This window comes from Mercurialis annua, linkage group LG3, assembly GCF_937616625.2.
Source record: "Mercurialis annua linkage group LG3, ddMerAnnu1.2, whole genome shotgun sequence".
NCBI lineage: Eukaryota > Viridiplantae > Streptophyta > Magnoliopsida > Malpighiales > Euphorbiaceae > Mercurialis > Mercurialis annua.
The window spans coordinates 75741794-75764591 of NC_065572.1; the positions used below are offsets into that span (position 1 = coordinate 75741794).

The 22798-nt window shown below is 37.7% G+C and overlaps 3 protein-coding genes across 3 annotated transcripts; 2 read left to right on the forward strand and 1 right to left on the reverse strand.

Moving 5' to 3' along the window:
* The first annotated feature begins 2081 nt into the window (after positions 1 to 2081).
* Positions 2082 to 8083, forward strand: LOC126673021 (uncharacterized). The gene is made up of 12 exons (XM_050366973.1): positions 2082 to 2544; positions 3017 to 3091; positions 3182 to 3313; positions 3754 to 3855; positions 4245 to 4345; positions 4420 to 4484; positions 4562 to 5871; positions 5941 to 6255; positions 6331 to 6417; positions 6485 to 6690; positions 6770 to 7479; positions 7636 to 8083. The coding sequence occupies exons 1-12, from the start codon at positions 2082 to 2084 to the stop codon at positions 8081 to 8083; spliced, it is 4014 nt and encodes a 1337-aa protein (XP_050222930.1).
* A 578-nt stretch (positions 8084 to 8661) lies between these two features.
* LOC126673022 (uncharacterized) lies at positions 8662 to 12138 on the reverse strand. Its single transcript, XM_050366974.1, has one exon. It carries the CDS (start codon positions 12136 to 12138, stop codon positions 8662 to 8664), a length of 3477 nt encoding a protein of 1158 aa, XP_050222931.1.
* Positions 12139 to 19443: 7305 nt separating this feature from the next.
* LOC126673681 (heat stress transcription factor B-2c-like) lies at positions 19444 to 20977 on the forward strand. Its single transcript, XM_050367917.2, has 2 exons — positions 19444 to 19894; positions 19987 to 20977. Exons 1-2 carry the CDS (start codon positions 19643 to 19645, stop codon positions 20716 to 20718), a joined length of 984 nt encoding a protein of 327 aa, XP_050223874.1. The 5' UTR covers positions 19444 to 19642; the 3' UTR covers positions 20719 to 20977.
* The last annotated feature ends 1821 nt before the right edge of the window (positions 20978 to 22798 follow it).

Below are 22798 nucleotides of genomic sequence, written 5' to 3' on the forward strand. Positions count from 1 at the left end.
ATTGCGAGTCTTAGATTTGAGGCTATGTTATGGAAAGATTCCGAGGGTAGTATTTGATTATGTTAAGGAAAGAGTGTTGTTCTTGAGTTGTTGAATAATGTCAAAGAGTGTTCTTCGTGAGTTGTTGAATAATGTCCAGATCCAGAATATATAATTGAGGAGAAATTCTTCATATATGCATGTAGGGCAATTAAAGACCCAGTTTGATTTCGCCGATGTTTCCTTTTAGATTATGTTTTTGCTGCTCATGATAAATGCTTTTTTTTTCTTTTCTACAAGTATGAAAACAATGCTGAGCCTGGCTGATTTTCACCTAATTGCTGTTGTCATCTCTAAGCTTTCTTATTTTTTAAATATTTCTCAAATCTTTTCATATTCTGTCCTGACTTTCCAACGGTGTTTCCACTAATGCCCGGGCTGTATTATTGTCGACATAAATGATAAATTATTACATAAGCTCAAAAAATGTGCAATTCTGATTCATGATTGTTGTGTTCAAACTCAAAGTCTGGTAAATTAGTCAGTCCATGAAGCTAGGGGTGTCTAAAAAATGGAATAATGAATTCATTTTATTTGAAATTATAGAAATAAGATTATTTTCACTTTGGTTTGGTTTTAAAAGTTAAAAGCAAATCAGTTTAACTTTTGGCGCACATTGAATTGAGGAACCCAACTATTAAACTAATCAGCCTGACTGGTTTGGTTTGGTTTGAACACAACAATGCAAGTGCTAAACAATCCCCGGTAACAAACCGACAACAGAACATCATAATCTTATAGAACTTACAAGTCCCTTAATGAGAACAACCCAATAGATTAGCAACAACGATCAGCAATTAAATGATAAATAGAAAATACAAAAACAGGCTGTTACTGGCGTTTTGCGTTCGTAACAACAAGCGTGTGAAATGCGGGCGTGCCAGGAAGCGGATTCCAAAATGTAACTTAACTTCTTAAACGAGCGATTGGGGTTTGGTTAACCTTATAACAAGTACTCCAATCAAGTAATGCTAAAACAAAGAAATTCAACTGTAAATATGTTTACTAATTGAATGAAATGAAAATACAAGTGTTTGAATAAAAATTGCAAAAGTTCAATCGTAAAGTTCTTTACTGATTGAAGAAAATTGAGAATGCTAAGTGTTGAGTGTTTTTGCCTTTGGGCTGGTTTTTGTTGGATTTGATCGGGGGTTGCAAATTGGCTGCTCTTCTCTTATTTATAACTTTTTCCTTTGAAAACTACTGCTTCATGTTTCAACTGCACACGTTCTTCCCCACTTTCAAAAACTGTCAATCGTGTTTTGTTTCTGCTGCACGTGCTTTTTAACTTCTTTTCTTCTGGAATGGACTTCTTGGGCTTATGGGCCATTTAAATTAATATTTAATGGCCATCTCAAATTTGGGCTTAATCTTCTGCAACTGGGCTTGGACTTTTTGAATTAGCTTCTGAAGTAGTCAACCTCTAGAAATCAACCTTTAGAAACCAACCTTTAGAAATCAACTTCTGTCAACATTAGTCAACCTCTAGAAATCAACCTTTAGAAATCAACCTTTAGAAATCTGACAACATTAGTCAACCTCTAGAAATCAACCTTTAGAAACCAACCTTTAGAAATCAACCTTTAGAAATCAACCTTTAGAAATCAACTTCTGACAACATTAGTCAACCTCTAGAAATTAATTTAAGCCAATCATTAATAATACCTCTTTTATCTTTTGAAAAGAATAGGGGCTTTATGGCCTTTAAGCCATATTTTTAATTTTGGTGCAAACAATGCCCCCTATATAATTGGCTTTTTAGAAATAAAGCCATTTATATGTATTTCTTTTAACCAAAATTTAAAATTTTAGCTTTCACAATGGTTAGGCCTAAGGTTTTATTTTCTGAAATTGATAAAAATTTATGGAAAGGTGAAAATTATCTAGAAAACATGGTCTCAAATGTTTCAAAAGTGTGTGAAAAGGTTTTAGAAGATCAAAAGATTTCAAATTCATCTTCTCCAAAAAGTTTAGAACAAAACTCCACTTCAAAAATTAAATCCAATTTTTCCCCAAATCCAAAAATTGGTAGACCCTTAAATATGTCAAATATTGGAGTAGAGGAGGAGGAACCGCCGACCACCACGCTGCCAGCAGTCGGCAGCTCCTCTGCCGACGTCTCCCCATCGGCTGCTAAGGGTCCGGCAGCTACACAGCTCCAAGGCACCAGCAGCTCTCCATCGACGCCGTCGGCAGCAACTCCCAGCTCAGATCCGGCGGCTCCTGCGTCTCTACCACCTTCGCCTGCCGCTACAACTCAGCCGTGTACAACAACTGTCGGAGTGGACAACAGCTCCCCGCCATCGTCCATCTGCTCTCCCACGCACGTCATCTCACCACCGGCGGCAGTCCCTTTTTCGGCTCCTAGCAGCAGCGGTGGCATCTTTCAGCAGCAGGCGCCTGGAGGTTTTGCTCAGCGGCTGACTTCCGCGGCAGCAAGGGTGGAGGACAGCTCTCCCACGGCAGCCATGGCAGCGGCAGCAAGCTCCTCTCCGGCCATTGCAGGTATATTTTTTTTTTGTTTTCAATTAGTGGATTATTTCAGATTTGATTAATTAATTGCTTAGGATTAATTAATTCACTAAAAGAAAAATAGGAAAGAAAAGGGAATTGCGTAATTTTGGGTGTTTTTGAAAGGAATTAGAATTCATTAGGTAAAATTTATAAACTCCCTTTGAAATTTTGGTTTGTGTTAACACTAATTTTCTTGTCAAAATTGTTTGATGTCGACCTTTAGGCCTTAATTTGTTAGAATTTGATTCAATGTCAACATTTGAATTTTCAATTGTATAAACTTAATTCAATGTCAACATTTGACTTTCAATGGCCTGACTTGATTTAATGTCAACATTTGAACTTTTAACTTGATTCAATGTCAACATTTGAACTTTTAACTTGATTCAATGTCAACATTTGAACTTTTAATGCTAATGATTTTAGCATGATGTGATTTTGACTTCCTTGGCTACTTTTGTAGATGGCGGTTTGCCAACCAACTTGGTGGCGGATCCTGCATCTTTGTCTCGTGTTTCTCCATCATTGGCCGTGTCAGGTAAAATCTCACCTAACATAGAACAAATTCTTGAATTTTAGCATGTTGTTAGCTTTGATTTTATTCATCAATTGAAATCACCCTTTACAGCTAGCGGCTTGCCAACCAATTTGGTGGCGGAAATTGTAGCTACTACGCCTGCTTTTAGCTCTGAGACACCAACTTCTGGCTTGGCCATTTCAAAGGCAACAACTTCTGGTTTTCCGCCAACCAATACCTCAGGTAAATTTCTTTTGAAATCAAACTCTTAGGATTTAGATACTGTGATGTGATGCTTGATCCCTTTTGGTTTACCTAAGATTGTGATTTTTGCTTGTGCACTTCAAACTTAAACAACTTGAATTTAATTGCTTAACATTAAATTTAATGCTAAAACAACTAAATTCAATTATTCAAAATTTTAGCTTATTGCCGAGAACCATTTAGATCAATTGCCTAATAGTGTTTGGCATCAATTTCAGACCTTGCTTCGGCTTCTAAAGAGCCGTTGGTCCTTTATCTAGCCGATGGTACTTTATTTACACCAACCTTCCAACCCAATGTAGTGACCAAAACTTTACAACAAACTGTAGCCCTATCAACTGGTAAGGATTGATCTTTAGGACTTTAGATGCATTTTGTCTTTTGAATGGTTGAATACATCTGTATCTTGATATTTGCAGGTTCTCCTAAGTTGGTAGCTACCACTTTTTCTGACTTCGCGGCTCAAAAGCCGGCCTCCAACCCCTTTGCTATATCATCCACCTCTTCTCCTCCAGGCAAAGGTAAACCACTATATTAACTTTTGTGATTGGATGGGTTAGTGTGAATTTTAATGCAGGTTTTATTTTAATGGTTTAGGATACCAATAATACTACTAGGAACTTGCAAATTCTTCAGGCCATTAGATAGAATATTCTAAGCCTTTAGAAGTCAAATTTCTAGGTGGTCAAGTTTAATGAACATTTAAAGCCCTACGACTTTTTATGTCTAAATTTTGATATTCTACTTGAACCATGTTTTTGGCTTTACTTCAACCATTTAAAAAACTCAAATTGGCTAAGTGATTGGTTTATGTTTACTTTATTTTGAGAATTTGCAAAAACCAATTCCTTTTTCTTCTGTTGTAGCCAATTTTGAAAATGTATATGAAAATTCAAATTTGCACTTACAGGTTTTGTGATACCTCCTACGGCACCCGTCAGTAGGAGTGTGGGTGTCCCAATTTCTCCTCTCCTAGTGGGGATTCCTGGCCGAAAGGATGCTATTGAAAAGGTATATCATGATGAACTTCCCTTTTCTTTTTGAGATTGGGTTTCATGTTGTGAGCAAATGCTTCTTTCTTTCAGGAGTTCTATAGACAAATTCTGGATCCATCAGGCATTGCTCCTTTTCCACCTTATGTCACCTTCCAGTAAGTTTTGTACTAGAGATCGTTTAACCAATTTCCATCTTAGTCTTGTTTATTCAAAACTATTGTTCTCTCTGCAGGGACACCTCTTTAACTCCCTTTTTGAAAAAAGGTCTCATCATCCAAGGCATTGGCAATAAAACTATTCCAGAAGCTCCTCCCTTCCCTATGCATGCGAGCGACGTATTAGTATGGGATTGTGAAGTGACAGGGGCTTCTGATATTACTTCCGCCATTAAGTCATGGCCTCGTAAGTCTCCTAGATGGACGGATTGGGTGGCTCGTCTACGTCCTTACTTCCAGAGGGATTGGCGGAGATTGGGGTTACTCCAGCTGATAGAGATAAGCGACAGACATATTGAGCTGAATGCGGGTATGTGCCGATCTTTTCTTCGCTATTGGAGTAGTTCAGCCAATTCTTTTATTTTTCCTTTCGGCCCGATGTCAGTTACTTTAAAAGATGTCTTCATGCTCACCGGCCTTCCGGTTATTGGATTTGACGCCCCTTGTCTATTTGAGGTAGAGACGAAAGACCTCTATTCCTACCCAATTTGTCCGAGTTACCCGGCGTGTGTTTCCAAGTGGAGTGTTTTAACAACACCTCCTTCTTTAGAAGAACATACCGAGTTTCTATGGGTCCTAATATGCAAGTTCATCATGTGCCCCTCCTCTGGCACTCCTACCAAGGAATATTGGAAACTTGCAAGTAATTTAGCCAACGGGACTTTTGTGGCTTTGGGGCCTGTGTTGTTAGGCGCCCTCTACTATGCTTTTGAGCAGTCTGTTACCACTCATCTCTTGGCCAGGTTAGATGGTCATGTGTGGTTGTTACAGTTGTGGATTTTTACCTACTTCCCAGAGCTAATGGGTGTAGGGGTAGGTACCTTGTGCACTCCTATTGTGGATCTTTTGGCAGTCAAGTGTTGTTTTGAGGAGACCGCTGTCTTTGATTTTCTTTTCGAACGCACAGCTAGGGAAACCTCGGCTTTGTCCGTTTTTGATCATCACTCATATATTCCTCAGTGGATGGACATTTTCTCAGGGAAGCCAGGTACACTCCTCCTTATCAAAAGAAAGCTCTTTTGTGCCTTTACTACCTCTAGGATGTTATTTTTGGGAGGGTCTCAAGCCTTCTCTACTCGTGCTTCTAGCCAACATTGTGTGTCGAAGTTGTACATGAGTAGCCTTTGGGGTAGGCAGTTTGGGCTTAACCTTTCTCAAATTCATCCTTACCTTGAACAACATGATGGTGAGTGGACAAGATCTACTGTAGAGCAGCTTGTCAAGGTATATGGTTATTATCGTTGTCCTGTGGTAGAGAATTTGATTCCATATGACTTTGCCTCTTGGTGGGACGAGCGGTTTCAACTCATTCTGTCCAAAAACGCAGGTAACAACTTCAACTTTTTAAACTTGTCTTCTATTTGTTTTCTGCCTATAATTCTTTACACCTTTGTAGGGAAAGAAGCAAGGCTGCTAGTTCAAGCTCCTCAAAGGCCTACTCCAGTGAGCAAGCCTAAGAAACAGGCTAAGAAAAAGAATCGCAACACCTCTTCAGAGTCATCTTTTGAGAAGACGGAATTGCCTAAGACACAAACTAAAAGGAAGAGTCGTGACACTTCTTCGGATTCGTCTTTTGAGAGGACAGAATTGCCTAAGACTAGGCAGTCAGGGAGACTCCTCAAAGTAGCCAAAAAACGACATGCTGGACCTCCTGAGACTGTGGTCTTGGAAGATGATTCAGAGGATGATCAACTTCCGGACCTACTTCACGGTAAATCTCTTTAACTTTGCTTCTTTTGCTTAATATGTTTCATCCATTTAACAAATGCATTTTTTTTTTTTACAGAAGCCGCTCATACAGAAGAAACAACGCTAGATGTTGATTCCGAGGCGGCCATGGATAGAGAGGATGATGGAGTCCTTGACACACAAGGTAACATCTTTCTTGGTCTTTATTATCTATCATAATCACCTAGCTCATTTCATTGAAATCTTCTCAGGTATGGAGCATTCAGGGGAGCAATGCTCCAAGTCAGCCTCCGAGTCAACTTCTAAAGGCTCCAAGTCAGCCTCTGAGCCAACTTCTAAAGGCTCTAGGTCAGCCTCTGAGCCAACTTCTAAAGGCTCCAAGTCAGCTTCTGAGTCTGTCTCCAAAGGCTCCAAGTCAGCCTCTGGAAAAGATTCGGCTACCTCCGCTGAATCCGAGGTAAATCTCTAACTTTGTTAAGATAAGTTTTTATTATACTTTTGGTTGGATATTAACCTTCCTTCAAATTCTTCTTCAGGAACCTTTATCGCAAATTAAGAAACTTTCTTCGATAATAGCAGAAGACCAAGACCTGGTAGATTTAAGCTTCTTGGACGAGATGAGCACCCCGGAAGCTAGTGTTTCTTTTGTTCCTTTGCCGGCTGACGTCGAGAGAGCTGTTTCTTTAGTCAAGCATGTTCTCGGCCAGCACATTATCATTGTTACAGATTCCCAGAAAGAAGATCTCATTTCCTCTCTCCATATTCTACGCCTTGTTCCTGACTCCGTTGTCACCGATGAAGTAGAAAAAGATATTCTGGGTTCGCTCAACTTGTGGAGGTCTTGTGTTGAGATCGAGTCAAATGACCTCCCCAAGTTGAAATCTTCAAAGGCAGATAACGCCAGGTATTTATCTTTGGGATCTAAAAGGCAAGAAGTGGCTCAAAAACTACGAGACCTAGAAGCTAGTGGTGAGGCCTTTGAAAAGGAGATTGAACAACTGGAAACTGCTATTTTAGCTTTAAAGAGTAAGCAACTTGATCTTGTGGTGGAAGGCAAGCTTCTAGCTGAGGAATATCAAGGAATCAACTCCCAACTCCAGCCTCTTCATACTACCATTCAAGAGAAGAAAAATGACATGGTCTCATGGGTACAAAATTGTGCTAAGGCTCGTCAAGACAAAGTTGTTTGCCAATCGAAGTGGAGCAAGTTGCAAGGCCTTTTCTCAGATTCTTCACCTACTCCAATGTTGGCTTCCTCTACCTCCACCAACACCACAGCTCCTTGATGATTTTCTTTTATTTTGTATATGAACTGTGTTATGTAGTTTAGCTTCAGAATTGGTGACTTTGTTGAACCAAAAGACTTTGCTTTTGGCTTTTGAATTTTCTTTTTATATAACAGGACACTTTTGCTTACACGGCCTTTTGGCCAGTACTTGCTTGGTGACACGTACACCTGCACCTATACACTTGTACATGCATTGCATTACAGAGACGCCATTCAGGTACTTTCTAAACTTCCAATGTCTTGGTGTGAAGATGGCTCTCCAGCCATTTGTTTGCTTGTTGTGTTCCACACCAAGATTCACTTACAGGTACAGCCATGCATTGCATTTTCACTATGTGTTTATGTTCCTGGTATGAAGATGGCTTTTGCCATATACTTGTGTAGTGATGTGATGTCCATACCAGGACTTGTTTCACGAACAAATCACATATGTCACTTACAGCCATGCATTGCATTACAGGGCCGTTTTTGTTTGCTGTTGAATGTTGTTGAATTTTCTTTTTATCCCTTTAGCTTAGTTAGCCAAAGTTTAAGAAGTCTTAGCAGAATAGAGACCTTATAAACATAGTAGGAGTTTAACTTTCCACCTTTGACAGTCAACTCTTAACATCAAGAGACTGACCAGTCAACTTTGAACTTCTAGGAATCAACTTTTAGACATCAACTCCTAGAACAAACTTCTGGAATTAATTTTTAGGAGTCCACTTTTAGAAGTCAGCTTCCAGAACTTCTAGGAATCAACTTTTAGACATCAACTCCTAGAACAAACTTCTGGAATTAATTTTTAGGAGTCCACTTTTAGAAGTCAGCTTCCAGAACTTCTAGGAATCAACTTTTAGGAGTCGACTTCTAGAACCAACTTCTAGAATTAATTTTCTATAGTCGATTAATTATAGCCTCACCAATTTAGCTAAAGTAGCCAAATTTAGAATTTTAATTATCAAAAATGGCTAAAAGCCATTACATTACATCTTGTGCCAAAATCCATAAGTTAATGAAAAAGTACAGGTTTAGCCAAAATAGCCAAACTACTAAAAATCTGATAATACACTCGGCTAAAAAGCCACAATGTTCCGACTCATGTACTGATATTGCTAAAACAAGTTACATAATCTGCAGTACATGTATGGCTAAAAGCCATTAAGTCATTTCTAAGTTGCATTTCTCCCAGATGGTGGGAGTGTATTTCTTCAAGTACTTTCCATTAATAAATTTTCTATGAGGCTCACCCTCTAAACTTGATAGCCAGTACGCATTCCCCTTCATCACCTTGTGGACTAAGAATGGCCCTTCCCAATTAGTAGACCATTTCCCATATTCTCTATCTTTAGTACCAGGGGGTAAGATCAACTTCCATACTAGCTCATCTTCTTGAAATGTCTTAGGTCTAACTTTCTTGTTGTAGCTTCTGGAGACTTTTTTCTTCTGTATTATCATATTGTTTAAAGCCTGAAGTCTCCCTTCTTCTAGATTTTCTAACTCCATCATCATGGTTTCATTGTAATCTTCTGGAGTCAAATGATTCTGCTTAGCTACTCTCAATGACCTCACCACCACCTCCATGGGTAACACTGCATCATGACCATAGGTTAGCATAAATGGACTTACTCCTGTAGCATTTCGCCTAGAGGTGCGATATGCCCAGAGTGCTTCTGATAAAATCCGATGCCAATCCTTTGGATTTTCTTCTAACATTTTTTGAACTATGTTGATGATAATTTTATTAGAAGATTCAGCTTGGCCATTGGCCTGAGCATAATAAGGTGTAGAGGTCAATAATTTTATTCCATAATCAGTGGCAAATTCTTGCATCTCCTTACCAGTGAACATTGTGCCCTGGTCAGTAGTTACTGATTGTGGAATTCCAAATTGATGAATAATTTCCTCTTTAATAAATTTAATAACATCTTTTTGCTCTGTCTTTACCAATGGCTTAGCGACTACCCATTTGGTAAAGTAATCAGTAGCTACAATTATGAAACTGTGATTTTTAGAAGATGGAGGATATATTTTACCTATCAAATCTATGGCCCAACCTCTGAATGGCCATGGTTTGATGACAGACTTCAACTCAGCAGCCGGAAGTCTTTGTATGTTTCCATACCTTTGGCACGATTGACAACCCTTTGCAAAAGTCATGCAATCTTTTAGGATTGATGGCCAGAAGTAACCATGTCTTCGGATCAGCCATCTCATTTTCACTCCGGATTGATGTGCTCCACAAACTCCTTCATGAGTTTGTTTCATGACCTCTAGTGCCTCTGTAGTTCCAAGGCATCTTAGCAATAGGTTGTCGAATCCTCTTCTGTATAAAACATCTTCTATGAGCACGTAGTTAACAGCTCTCACCCTTACTTTATACATCATCTTCTTGCTAGGATTCTCCAGGTACTTTTTAATGTCTCTCCTCCAATCCTGTATTAAGTTATCATCAATATTGAAAATATCTAGTTGTACTCCTCTTTTAAAAATTGAAGGGTGAGTTTTTCTTTGTACCATTACTAGTCGGTGAGTTAACTCCTCCGACAGACGTAGGCCAGATGCTAGCTGTGATAATTCATCGGCCTCCCAATTTTCCTCTCTAGGAACATGTACTAATTCAACCTCTTCAAAACTCTCTATTAACTGTATAGCAATAGCATAATAAGAAGTTAAAGAGTAACTCATACATTTATATTCGCCAGACACTTGTCTAATAACCAATTGAGAATCTCCAATTATTTTGACCTTTTTAGCACCTAGATCTAGGAGGATTTCTAATCCAATAATCAAAGCCTCATACTCAGATTGATTATTTGTACATTCAAAGTCAAGATTAAAAGACAAGGAGGTCTTAGCTCCAGAAGGTGATACTATTATGATTCCAGCACCCGCAGACCTATCTGTACTAGACCCATCAAATTTAAGCATCCAAGGTCTATGTTCATTCATAAAAACCGGTAAGTCAAATTTACTTTCATCTCCTAGGTTTATACATGGATGGTCGGCTAGGAAATCTGCTAGAGCCTGACCTTTGACCGACTTCTGGGGATGATAAATCAAATGAAAGTCTGCCAAACTTAATAACCACTTTCCAATATTTCCTGATAAAACAGGTTTGTTTAGCATATATTTCATCAAGTCGGTTTGAGACACCACATAGACTCTATTATTAAGCAGATAGTGTCTTAACTTAGTGCAGGCAAAAAACAAAGCCAGACACAATTTCATGATAGGAGTGTATCTAACCTCTGTAGATGTCATCGAACGGCTCAAATAATAAATAGCCTGTTCATGTCCATCTTGGTTGCTCTGGGCTAGCAGACACCCAATTGAACCTTCCGCTGCTGAAATGTACAACCTCAGAGGTATACCCTTTTTGGGAGGCATCAATACAGGAGGCTTCATTAGATAATCTTTAATTTCATCAAAAGCCTCTTGATGGATGGTTTCCCATCTGAAGACATCCTCCTTTTTTAATTTCAACAGTTCTGAGAACACTTTTGTTTTTCCTGCAAGATTGGATATAAATCTCCTTAAGTAATTAACCTGCCCAAGAAACCTCTGAAGTTCTGTTTTATTTCTAGGCGGTTTAGCTTCTCGAATAGCTTTGGTTTTGTTTTGGTCCACTTCAATGCCTCTTTCATGGACCAAAAACCCCAAAAAATTTCCAGCTTTTACACCAAAGGCGCATTTCAGAGGATTGAGTTTTAAATAGTGAACTCTCATCCTCCTAAATGCTTCCTCTAGATTTTTCAAATGATCTTTCATTAGTTTTGATTTTACAACAACATCATCAATATAAACCTCCATAGTTTTACCTAAGAGGTCGTGGAAGATGGCATTCATAGCCCTCTGATATGTTGCACCAGCATTACGTAAACCAAACGGCATGACCACCCATTCAAATGTCCCAATAGATCCTGGACATCTAAATGCCGTTTTGGAGATGTCTTCTTTAGCCACCATAATCTGGTTATATCCAGCAAAACAATCCATAAAAGACAAAAGAGAATGATTAGCTGTAGCATCAATAAGAGTGTCAGCAATTGGCATGGCATAAATATCTTTAGGAGTTGCTTCATTTAAGTCCCTAAAGTCTATGCATATTCTAAGTTTTCCATTCTTTTTAACCACTGGAACAACATTTGCTAACCAATTACTATATTTAGCAGGCCTAATAAAGCCTGCTTTACACAATTTTTCAATTTCCTCTTTTACCTTTAATTCAACTTCTTTTGACACTCTTCTTGGAGGTTGGCGGTATGGCTGAAACTCGGGCTTAATAGGAAGCCGATGTTCTACCAATGTCCTGCTTAACCCCGGCATATCAGAATATTGCCATGCAAAGCAATCTTTGTATTCCTGCAAGAGTACAGTTAATTTTGTTTTTAAACCAACCTCTAGGTTTTTACTAACAAAAGTTACCTGAGGTTCCTCAGAGGTTCCAAGATTCACTTCTTCTAACTCCTCTCTAACATGGATGGCTTCATCATCTATCCAAGGAGGTGCTTGTTCTAGCTCCTCCAAGCCAATCTCATGATCTTCAGAAACTTCTTCTTCTTCATAAACCACTTCAGCATCTAGAACCTCTGCCAAGTTGTTTTCCTCCATAATTCCTTCCATAATGTACTGCATACGTTCTTTTAAGATAGCAGATGCAGCTGCTGCAAACTCACTAGAGGTGAGCTTAATCATTAATTTCTTCAATGGTGATGGAGGAACACGGCTTGTTGTATGGAATAATAGCCGTTGATCCAAGTATCTCAGTTGCTTTTCTTTTGACCTCTTCATGCACATTCAGAGGTTTGTCGGATTTCTCTTTCTTCTGCCCTTTTTTACTTTTCCCAGTAAATTGGATGGGGCCAACACATGAATCATAATAACGGGCCTCTACCATGTTGGTGGCAGTGGTAAATGGCTTTGTGTCTGCCCATACCACCTCCACCTCATTTCCCTTCCAAAAGAGCAGAAACTGGTGTAAGGATGAAGGAACGCACCAATTGGCATGAATCCAATCTCGTCCCAAAAGAGCTTGGTAGCTGGCTGATGAATTTACAACAAAGAACGCCGATAGGGAAGTTTTGCTCCCTACAGTTACCTCTACTGGGAGAACACCAATAGTTTTTGTGAGCTCTCCAGTAAAGGCAGACACACTAACCTCTGTAGAAATGAGATCTTCTGTAGTTTTTCCTAGAGGTTGTAGCATGTTGAATGGCATAATATTCACAGCAGAACCATTATCAATCAAGACTCTGGAGGTTGGTCTGCCATTGAAGTGAGCCTTTATGTACAAAGGCTTAATATGCTTGGTCATTGCCTCTGCAGGTTTGTCAAAAATCACCCTCTTTGGTCCACCATTTGCAGCTTCTTGTATGGTGACCTGGCTGCGACACTCATCTTTTGGAGGTTTGGATACCTCCTCTCTCTGAATTTCTTCTACTTCCTCAGAGTTGTCAGGACCTTTGAAATCACTTGGAAGAATCAAGGAGAAAGCATTACAAGTGAGGGGAATCTCAATTTCACCCACTCTGATGGATCTCTTCTTATCACCTTCTGTGTCTGATTCTGAGTCGCCATTCTCTAGAGACCTCCTCTGAAATTTGCCGCTTTCCTTAACGGGTGGAGTATCATCAGTATCCTCTTTCAAGAGGTCGTTTAGTCTCATGCCCTCCTTTAGGATTTCCTCATCTACGAGATCATCCAACTCCATGTCGTCTTCTAGGAGATCATCTAAGTTCATGCCATCTCCTGCAAATTCTCCTTCAAGAAAAGCTTCCAACTCCATATCCGAAATTTCCTTCTTCGAAGGCACGTGGGAAGTTTTATTTTTCACTTCCACTGCCTCTGAAGATTTTTGGCTTCCAGATTGCTCTCTCTCAATTAAGATCTTCTTTGACCCCTTTTCCTCTACAACTTTTCTAGGATCTTCCAAGTGCCTGGACTGCCACTCGTTTCTTGCAGCAGCCCTCAACCTCTGGCGCCTCCTTTTCTGAGTTCTTGTTAGTGGAGGCGGAAACTTCTTGTGATAATTTGTATGCCACCTTGGACTAGGTGAGACCAATGGTGGTACCACAAATCTTTGTTCTTTTCTTCGGTTTTCAAAGGTAGAAGGAACCTCTGACTGTTTTTCTTTAAGTGCCAAATGAGCTTTTGGCTTTTCCTCCCTAGGTGCCAAAGGAGCTTTTGGCTGTTCCTCCCTCTTCCACACGAAAGATCGCCTCTCCGGGAAGACATGCCTTTCTGGCCTCCTTTGATAGTAAGAGGCCCTGTTTTGTTTTTTCAAAAGAGGGCGGTTAGTAGAAACAAAATTATTAGAGTTTCTAGATACCTGCCTTCTTTCTCCTCTGTAATCCCGCTTTACCTCTGCTCTCCTTTCCCGTTCGAATTGCTCTCCCCTGACTCTTTGGTCATTTTGCTCCCTGATTCTGAGCTTTCTTTTTATATCTAATAACAACCTCAAGTCAAGTTCCGAGAGATCACTGGCATTCACAGACGCCACAGCCGGAAAAGGATCTTCATCTATTACCAGTGCCTCCTTTTTTTCTGGGAATTTTAAAACTCCCTTGGCAATCCTATCCTGTATAATATTTTTGAACCCCCAACATGAATTGGTTGAGTGGTTCCAGGAGTTGTGGAACTTACAATACTCTCTGCCTTTCAACTCATCTTTTGAAGGCATTTTATGATCCGGAGGCAAAGTAATGAACTTCTCCTTTAACAGAAAATCAAAAATTTCTTCTGTTTTTGAAACCTCAAAAGTATACAGAGGTTGGGCATTGGAATTCTGTTTCTTCCACCCATCAGGTGCTTTTTTGATCAACATAGGGCAGGTACATGAACCGGTGGCCGTGAGGTCGGCTACCGCGGTTTCATATGCTCCCACCTCCTGATAGTAAGTGCCCATTGCCACCTTCTTCTTGTGGCTTTCTTCTCTTAGGAGTTCTTCATATTCAGAGACTTTAGCAGCTAACTCATAGAAGTCCCTGAATTCCATCCCCTGGAACTTTTTTCGGAGCTCAATGTCCAAGCCCCTCTGAGCCATTTTTACATACTCAGTTTCTGGTAGAACAATTTTACACCTGCTCCTCATTCTTTTGAAGCGGTGTATATACATGTCGGCATCCTCTCCCGACCTTTGAGAAACTCTTGACAATTCTGCTATGCAAACCTCTGGCTCTGCACGGTAAAATTGAGTATGGAAAAGCCTCTCCATCTCCTGCCATGTGAGCACTGAGTTCCTGGGCAAAGTAGCATACCAAGTAAAGGCAGTACCTGTTAAAGAATTTGGAAATAATCTCAGCTTGAAATTTGCAATGTTATCTAGGTTGGCCAAGACCCCACATTGAATTGTGAATTTTGCCACATGTTCAATGGTGGAGTTGCCATCCTCTCCAGAGAATAAAGAGAAGTTAGGAATCTTATAGCCTCTAGGGTAAGGATTCTCCCTGTCAATGACATCTGGATAAGGCTTGTGAAATTGCGGTCGGTCAATCTGCCTTAGACCTGGACCATACAACTCCTGAATTGCTTCTCTTACAGCCTCCATGTCTAGTTGCCTTCCCAAAGGTTGGGGTGGCACCTGAGGCTGATTTCTCTCTTGGGGCATGTAATTGCCCCCCGTGCCCAGAGGTTGAGGAAAATTTTGATTAACCTCTAGGTCGTCCGAAGTCGGACAATTAGCACCTGCATTAAACGGCCTGGAATTCCGGCCAGTTTGATTATTAGTTTTAAAAGAATTAAAATACACAGGTTCATCTCTTTTGTGAGGAGGAACGTACCTTTCTTCAGAGGGCGGGTTTAAGATTGGCACATGACTAGTGCTCCCAATCTCCTGGATTCCTCCAGATGGCTGCCCCCCGTGTCCCTTAGGATCTTGTTTGGCCGTGTTAACAGCCTCTGGTACATCACCACCATGAGATGACACTTTGACAGCAACTATCAATTCTGCCAAATAGCGTTCCATTTCGAACTGCTTCTTATCCATCACCTCATGTTTCTTGGTCAACTCGGCTTTTGCTTGGTTAAAGCTAGCCTGAGTCTGTTTCATGTCTAACATGGCTTTTGACAGCATGTCTAAAGCCTCTACCAATCTTGGCTCAGAATTTCGCCGAGTTGGTGTCTGTTGCTCTCCAAAGCCAGGAGGCACATCATCACTCGCCTCCCCTAGAGGCAAATTTTCTTTTTCAATGCTTCTGACCATGTGAGCCACATAGTCTCCATGTCCTACATTTGTAGTGGTAGGATCATCCACTGTATCCTGGGATACAATAACATCTTTTCCTTTTTCACTTCGAGTTCTAGCCATAACTCTTAGTGTCCCACTGGGCGTGCCAAAAATTGTTACTGGCGTTTTGCGTTCGTAACAACAAGCGTGTGAAATGCGGGCGTGCCAGGAAGCGGATTCCAAAATGTAACTTAACTTCTTAAACGAGCGATTGGGGTTTGGTTAACCTTATAACAAGTACTCCAATCAAGTAATGCTAAAACAAAGAAATTCAACTGTAAATATGTTTACTAATTGAATGAAATGAAAATACAAGTGTTTGAATAAAAATTGCAAAAGTTCAATCGTAAAGTTCTTTACTGATTGAAGAAAATTGAGAATGCTAAGTGTTGAGTGTTTTTGCCTTTGGGCTGGTTTTTGTTGGATTTGATCGGGGGTTGCAAATTGGCTGCTCTTCTCTTATTTATAACTTTTTCCTTTGAAAACTACTGCTTCATGTTTCAACTGCACACGTTCTTCCCCACTTTCAAAAACTGTCAATCGTGTTTTGTTTCTGCTGCACGTGCTTTTTAACTTCTTTTCTTCTGGAATGGACTTCTTGGGCTTATGGGCCATTTAAATTAATATTTAATGGCCATCTCAAATTTGGGCTTAATCTTCTGCAACTGGGCTTGGACTTTTTGAATTAGCTTCTGAAGTAGTCAACCTCTAGAAATCAACCTTTAGAAACCAACCTTTAGAAATCAACTTCTGTCAACATTAGTCAACCTCTAGAAATCAACCTTTAGAAATCAACCTTTAGAAATCTGACAACATTAGTCAACCTCTAGAAATTAACCTTTAGAAACCAACCTTTAGAAATCAACCTTTAGAAATCAACCTTTAGAAATCAACTTCTGACAACATTAGTCAACCTCTAGAAATTAATTTAAGCCAATCATTAATAATACCTCTTTTATCTTTTGAAAAGAATAGGGGCTTTATGGCCTTTAAGCCATATTTTTAATTTTGGTGCAAACACAGGCAAAAGAAACATTAATATATTATTAATGCGGATGTGGACAGTTTTGGACCATATTTTGTTAGGGAGAAGTTGACATTAGAATGAAAAGAACGCGGACATATTATTCATTTAAGGCAAAAATACTTAAAAATTCTCCACCTTTGACTTTGTTTTTAATTGCACCACCACGTAGGAGAATTTTCAATTACACCCTATTTAGGATTTTCAGTTTTCGTCTGTTCCCCAATTGACTAAAATGACCTCTTTTTATTTAGAAAAAAATTTAAATTAATCTTTCATATACTAATTTATTTGTTTTTTTCAAATAAAAAAAATAATGATACAATCCTTCTATTTAGTTGGTTTTAATAATTTTATCATTAAATTAATTAAATTATCAATTTTTTTTTTTTTGGAATACAGATGAAAACTGAAAACCTTAAATAGGATGCGATTGAGAATTCTCCTAAATGGTGGTGGAATTAAAAAAAAGTTTAAAAGTGGAGGAGTTTTCAGTATTTTTGCCTTCATTTAATCTAACTCGTTTGTTTGGCATTTTATACATGCTTAGTTCATCGCATGGGATAAAGCAGCAGCAGCACATACATGCTCCTAAAAATTCTAAGTGGTAGGCCATCGCTGGATAAGGAAGTTTGGATGAGCCTCTGAAATTCACGAGACTAATTTCCTATTTTGGCAGTTTTTGATACCTCTGTCCCTTTTATTTTCCCTAGAAAAGTATGCCGCAATACATAAAGAATTTAACACAAGTAAAAATATAAGCTTAAAGCATAGCTTAATATTAGCTGTTCTTGATTCCCACTGTCTTGTCAATTTCTATGATATATATAACCACATGCTTTCTTCTTTCTATCATCTTTTCTCTCTTCTTTGCCTTAATTTTACACTCAATTTCATATCCTCAATCCTAAGTATGCCTAACTTGCAGATTAAGGGATATTAAACTCCCTACGTCACTGAGTTATTTCAATATTTCAGAAAGAGTATTAAGTTTCAAATCGTTAAAAGATGGTCACTAAGTTATCAAATTATTTCACGGAATGTCACTCGAGGCAAAAATATTGGAATGATTCAGTGACCCAGAGAGTTTAATATCCCAGATTAAGTGAGTTTGGCAATTTAATTTATCATAACTTTTCCATTAACATTACATTCAAATATGGAGTAATATATTTTTGGATAAAGGTATTACTTCTTCCATCCCATAAAAATAAAAAAAAGTAAGGGTTCTATAAATGTTAAAAAAACTCGTTGATTATGATCGACATATTTAAAAAAAATTATAATACTCTTTAAATTTTTAACTAGAAATTGTTCTCCTCCTCTCTAAAAACAAGTTTTTATTCTTCATCATCTTTTGATCTAGATTTTATTAAGTCTTGTTATAGTGTTTATTTGTCTTTTGTTTTGAAGATCGAAATTATGTTGAAGATGAAAGTTTATTTTTTCAAAATCTCCTTGAAGATGAAGATCGGAAAATATGAAATTTTAACGGATCTAACGATCTAAAAATTATTTTTGGATCTATATTGAAGATGAGTAATCTCAATATTTGAACCATATTTGTATTTGGATAACTTTTTTATGGTTGAAAAACCCTATTTGATGACTGTGTTAAGACAGTTCTCATTATTATTTTAAAATACTTTCTTTCAAGTTGATGAAAAACTATTTATTTATGTAATTTTCATTATTATTAATGAAAATTTTAGCTTTTGATCAAAAAAAAGAAATATTAAGAAACTACTGCATTTAATGCTTTCATAATAAAATTATGAGAGTAATTTGATAATTTTATTTTAAATTATTAACAAATATGGTTAATTTTTTTTATTTTTGTGGGAGAAAAAAATTCATACTTTTTTATTTACTAGTTTCGCATTACGTGCTATGCACGTGGCTCATAACGTAACTCGTCAATGAACATATTAGTAAATATATTATAATTATATCAATTTTTTTATTTATAATTAATATTAAATTAGTTAAGAATTGTAAAAATAAATATAATATATTCGGTTATTAAATTTCTTACCATACTGGATTTATTCTTCTTTTGGTTTTATAATAACCATAATTAAATAATTAAATCAATTTTATTAATAATATTTTTAAAAATAATAAGATAGAAATTTAAATTATATTATATTGACTAAATATAATATTTTAATTTTGTAGTTCAATCAAACTAAAATATAGATATTCCTACTAATTCGGAGACAATTTAGTTATTTTTTACACACTAAAAACTAAATTGGAGATAATTTAGCTACCTATTCTAATTAGAATTTTAATTAAAATAATGATTAATTAAATAACTAATTAGTTAATGACTATAAATTTTTTATTAAGTAGTAAACTGAAAAGGATTATTCAGTAAATTTGCCTGTCCCCCCTTCTATCCGTGCTTTTATATATAGTATAGATTAAAAACTAAATTGGGAATAATTTAGCTACCTATTCTAATTAGGTTTTTTAATTACAATAGTGATTAATTAAATAACTAATTAGTTAATGACTATAAAACCTTTATTTAGTACTAAACTGAAAAGGATTATTCAATAAATTTGCCTGTCTCCCCTCCTCCCATCCGTACTTTTATATATAGTATAGATAGATATGGACGGAGAAATATATTTTTGCAAAAACAGAACGGTAATAAAAAGAGTTAAAAAGGGATGTTTCTGGAAGAGACGTAATATAGGTTCTCGTGGTTTCCAAAATTTCCAATTTTTCAATTCTCACACTTTAGTGCTTCTTCTTCTTCTTTTTACCATTCTTCTCTTCTCTACCCTTCCCACTACCAAAACAGAACGAAAGAAGCTTCTAGAATTACCATTTTTAGAACTCTCTTCTCCCACAAAGTAACCGCTTTCTTCTATTTATTGCAGATGGCACCTCCGCCGGGAGATCTTAACTGTGATGTGAGCACCACCGCGGACACACATAGAGCAATACCGACGCCCTTCTTGACTAAGACTTATCAACTAGTGGAAGATCCAGCTATTGACGATGTCATATCTTGGAACGACGACGGATCTACTTTCGTTGTCTGGAATCCTACTGTTTTCGCTAGAGATTTGCTTCCTATGTATTTCAAACATAACAACTTCTCCAGCTTTGTTCGTCAACTTAATACTTACGTACGTCTGTTTCATCCACTTCAGTTCTAATTTATTTATGGGAATTTATTAATTTTTCTTTCTCATAAGTACTGTCCTTGTTTTCTTTGCAGGGATTCAGAAAGGTTGTGCCTGATCGTTGGGAATTCTCCAACGACTGCTTTCGCAGAGATGAGAAGAAACTGTTAGGTGACATTCATCGAAGGAAAATTCATTCTCAAGCAGCAGCTGCAGCAACAACAACAGCACCAGCTGTGGTACCAGTCACGCCAGCGGCGAAGGAGACGGCATCTCCATCAGCGCCTGTAGCTGCTGTTGCAGCTCCAACGGTGAAACCGATAGTATCAACGTCGAGTTCTGGTGAGGAACAGGTGATCTCAGCAAACTCATCATCGCAGTCAGGATTCAGTGGACAAGCGGAGGTTTTTGATGAGAACGATAGATTAAAGAAAGAGAACATTCAGCTTTCCAAAGAATTAACAGAAATGAAGAGCCTCTGTACCAATATTTTCTCTCTTGTATCTGGTTACGGTGCTAATGAAGGAGAAGGTTTACCGCCGACGATGCCGCCGGATTTAATATCCTTTCACCAATTATCCGGCGAGGGAGAGGAGACGGAGAACAGCGCGAGGCTGTTCGGTGTAACTATCGGCATGAAGAGAGGGAGGGAGAGCGAAGATAGTAGAGAGAATGAGACGCAGCTGCATCTGCAACAGCCAGGTGGCAGTAATAGTAATACGGTGAGAGCAGAGTCGTTAGATCGTATGGGAGGTGGAGTCAACGGTGATGATCATTATGTTGATGATGAGGAGTCAACAGGGCATAGAAGTGGGAGTCGGAGATAATGGAGGGAGAGGTATGTGGGTAATTTAAAAGGATAATGATAATGTAAAGTGTAGTATAGTATAGTTAGCGAAGTAGTGGATCAGAAAGCAAATTTTGGGGCGAGGATAGGCACGTGCCATAAATAAAGTCATGTGCTTTGTGAAGCTTTCGGACCCTACTTTCTTACAACTTTATTAGGATACTTTTTTTAAGTGTATTTCACTCCTGAAAAATCGACCAGGAGTGTTTCAAATCTAACAATAATGATTGAAGTAGTAATACCATAAATTTAAGCTGCAAAAGTTAAATTTATGAATAAATTTTTCAAATGAGGACACAATTCGACGCATTTGTTTTGTTCAATTTCTAAACATACTATCAAACGATGTCAACAAATGTAACTAATTGAACAGTATAAGATTTATCATTTTGTATAGAAAAAGAATTATTTTATAAAATTCGCCATTTGGAAAAAATATAAACCATATAAAGTAGATAAAATTTATACATAGGGTAGAGAAGAAAAAAATAAAAAATAAAAATATTAATAGTATATGATAAACATTTTGTTAGTAGTATGTGCCCTAGGGCCATTTGATCATGTATATTTGTAGAATTAATCCCAATGGCAAAGATATATATGTTCTATTTGAACTAAGTGTCTCATCAACTAAGTGTTCATTTATTACGTATTGTCCTTATCACATTGTGATAGAATCTATTCTTAAGGTGTTAAGAATATGAGTGACAGATTCTATTATACAAGTGATCTAAATAACCGTTCACGATCGATGGGGTCCTACGAATAAGGGCATCGCATTATCCCGGAAAGATCGTCACCTCTGTTTATTCTCCTGATTAGTAAAGAGTTACTAATTATAGGAAGTAGTGAGTCTCATACTACTTGATGGGGATCAGAATAAACATGTGGACACTCAAGGTGTTGAGTGAGTCGAATAAGTGACGCTAGATGACTTATACATGGTAATTCATCAAAGTCAATTTAATGTCATCTAGTTCATAATTGTACATATGTCCTTTGACTTGCGGTGACACTATCTTGTATATAGGTGATTAGAGTTTGATACTCCTTAACCCTAGATCTTTCATGAGCTAGGGCCGCGGGATGTGTTGGCTATAATTAGTTGTATATGGAGATAGGGGTTTAACCTAGAAAGGATTCATCACTCTGGATGAACGGAGACAAGATTCTATGCTACCTCGAATTGTTCTTGATGGATGATAAAACCTGCGCAGGTGTATATGACTTACTTAGAAAGTTGTTTCTAGTGGAAGTCATATTTATCAAGAACTAGAACTGAGAGATGAGGTCATATGATCAAGACAAACAGTGTTTGACTTAACCGTGACACTAGTCGAGATTGGAATCTAAGATGAAGGGAATTCTGAGTGTACGGTAATTATGAACATTGGTTCAAAAAGAATGCATCGAAACATTCATCTCTATTTGGGGGTCGTGATATGTTGCTAGACGTCACTCTCGATCTACGAGAATTAATAATTAAATGGGATTTAATTATTTAATATAAGAAAGGCGTTTCTTATGTCTCTCGTTGCCATATAGATGTGAACCTAGTTAGTCACACACAATAGAGTGTGCAACCGATTGAGTTTACGAAAGATCGATTTCATATAGATACTAGCATATCTCGGAAATTAATCTAAGATGAAAAACAAGTACAAATTAGGGACTAATTTGTAAGAGTTATAAATTAGTAAGAACGTAATTGTACTATGTCCAAGTTAATTAGGGAATAATTTATAAGAGTTATAAATTAGTAGGAACCTAATTATATTTTAACCAAGTTTTATGATTAAAAGGTTTAAGTAATTAATTAGTGTAATTAATGATACTTAAATCATTAATCATAAGCTAATGGAATGATGATGTCATGGGGATAATGCAATGAGATAAGCCTATGTCATATGTGTGATGTCATATGATGACATCACTTATATGATGTCACCTATGTGATGTCACCACATGAAAGGTGTCATGTGGTGGCAACACCTTTGCTTGGTGTGTGACACCTAGCATGCAAGGTGTTGCATTCTTAAGACATGCTCTAACCTATAAAT

Coding starts and splice junctions, on each gene's coding strand:
- LOC126673021 (XM_050366973.1), top strand. CDS start 2,082: ATGTCAAATATTGGAGTAGAGGAGGAGGAACCGCCGACCACCACGCTG. Junction 4,346..4,419: donor GAAAGGATGCTATTGAAAAG/GTATATCATGAT, acceptor TCTTTCTTTCAG/GAGTTCTATAGACAAATTCT. Junction 5,872..5,940: donor CATTCTGTCCAAAAACGCAG/GTAACAACTTCA, acceptor ACACCTTTGTAG/GGAAAGAAGCAAGGCTGCTA.
- LOC126673022 (XM_050366974.1), bottom strand. CDS start 12,138: ATGCAGTACATTATGGAAGGAATTATGGAGGAAAACAACTTGGCAGAG.
- LOC126673681 (XM_050367917.2), top strand. CDS start 19,643: ATGGCACCTCCGCCGGGAGATCTTAACTGTGATGTGAGCACCACCGCG. Junction 19,895..19,986: donor TTCGTCAACTTAATACTTAC/GTACGTCTGTTT, acceptor TTTTCTTTGCAG/GGATTCAGAAAGGTTGTGCC.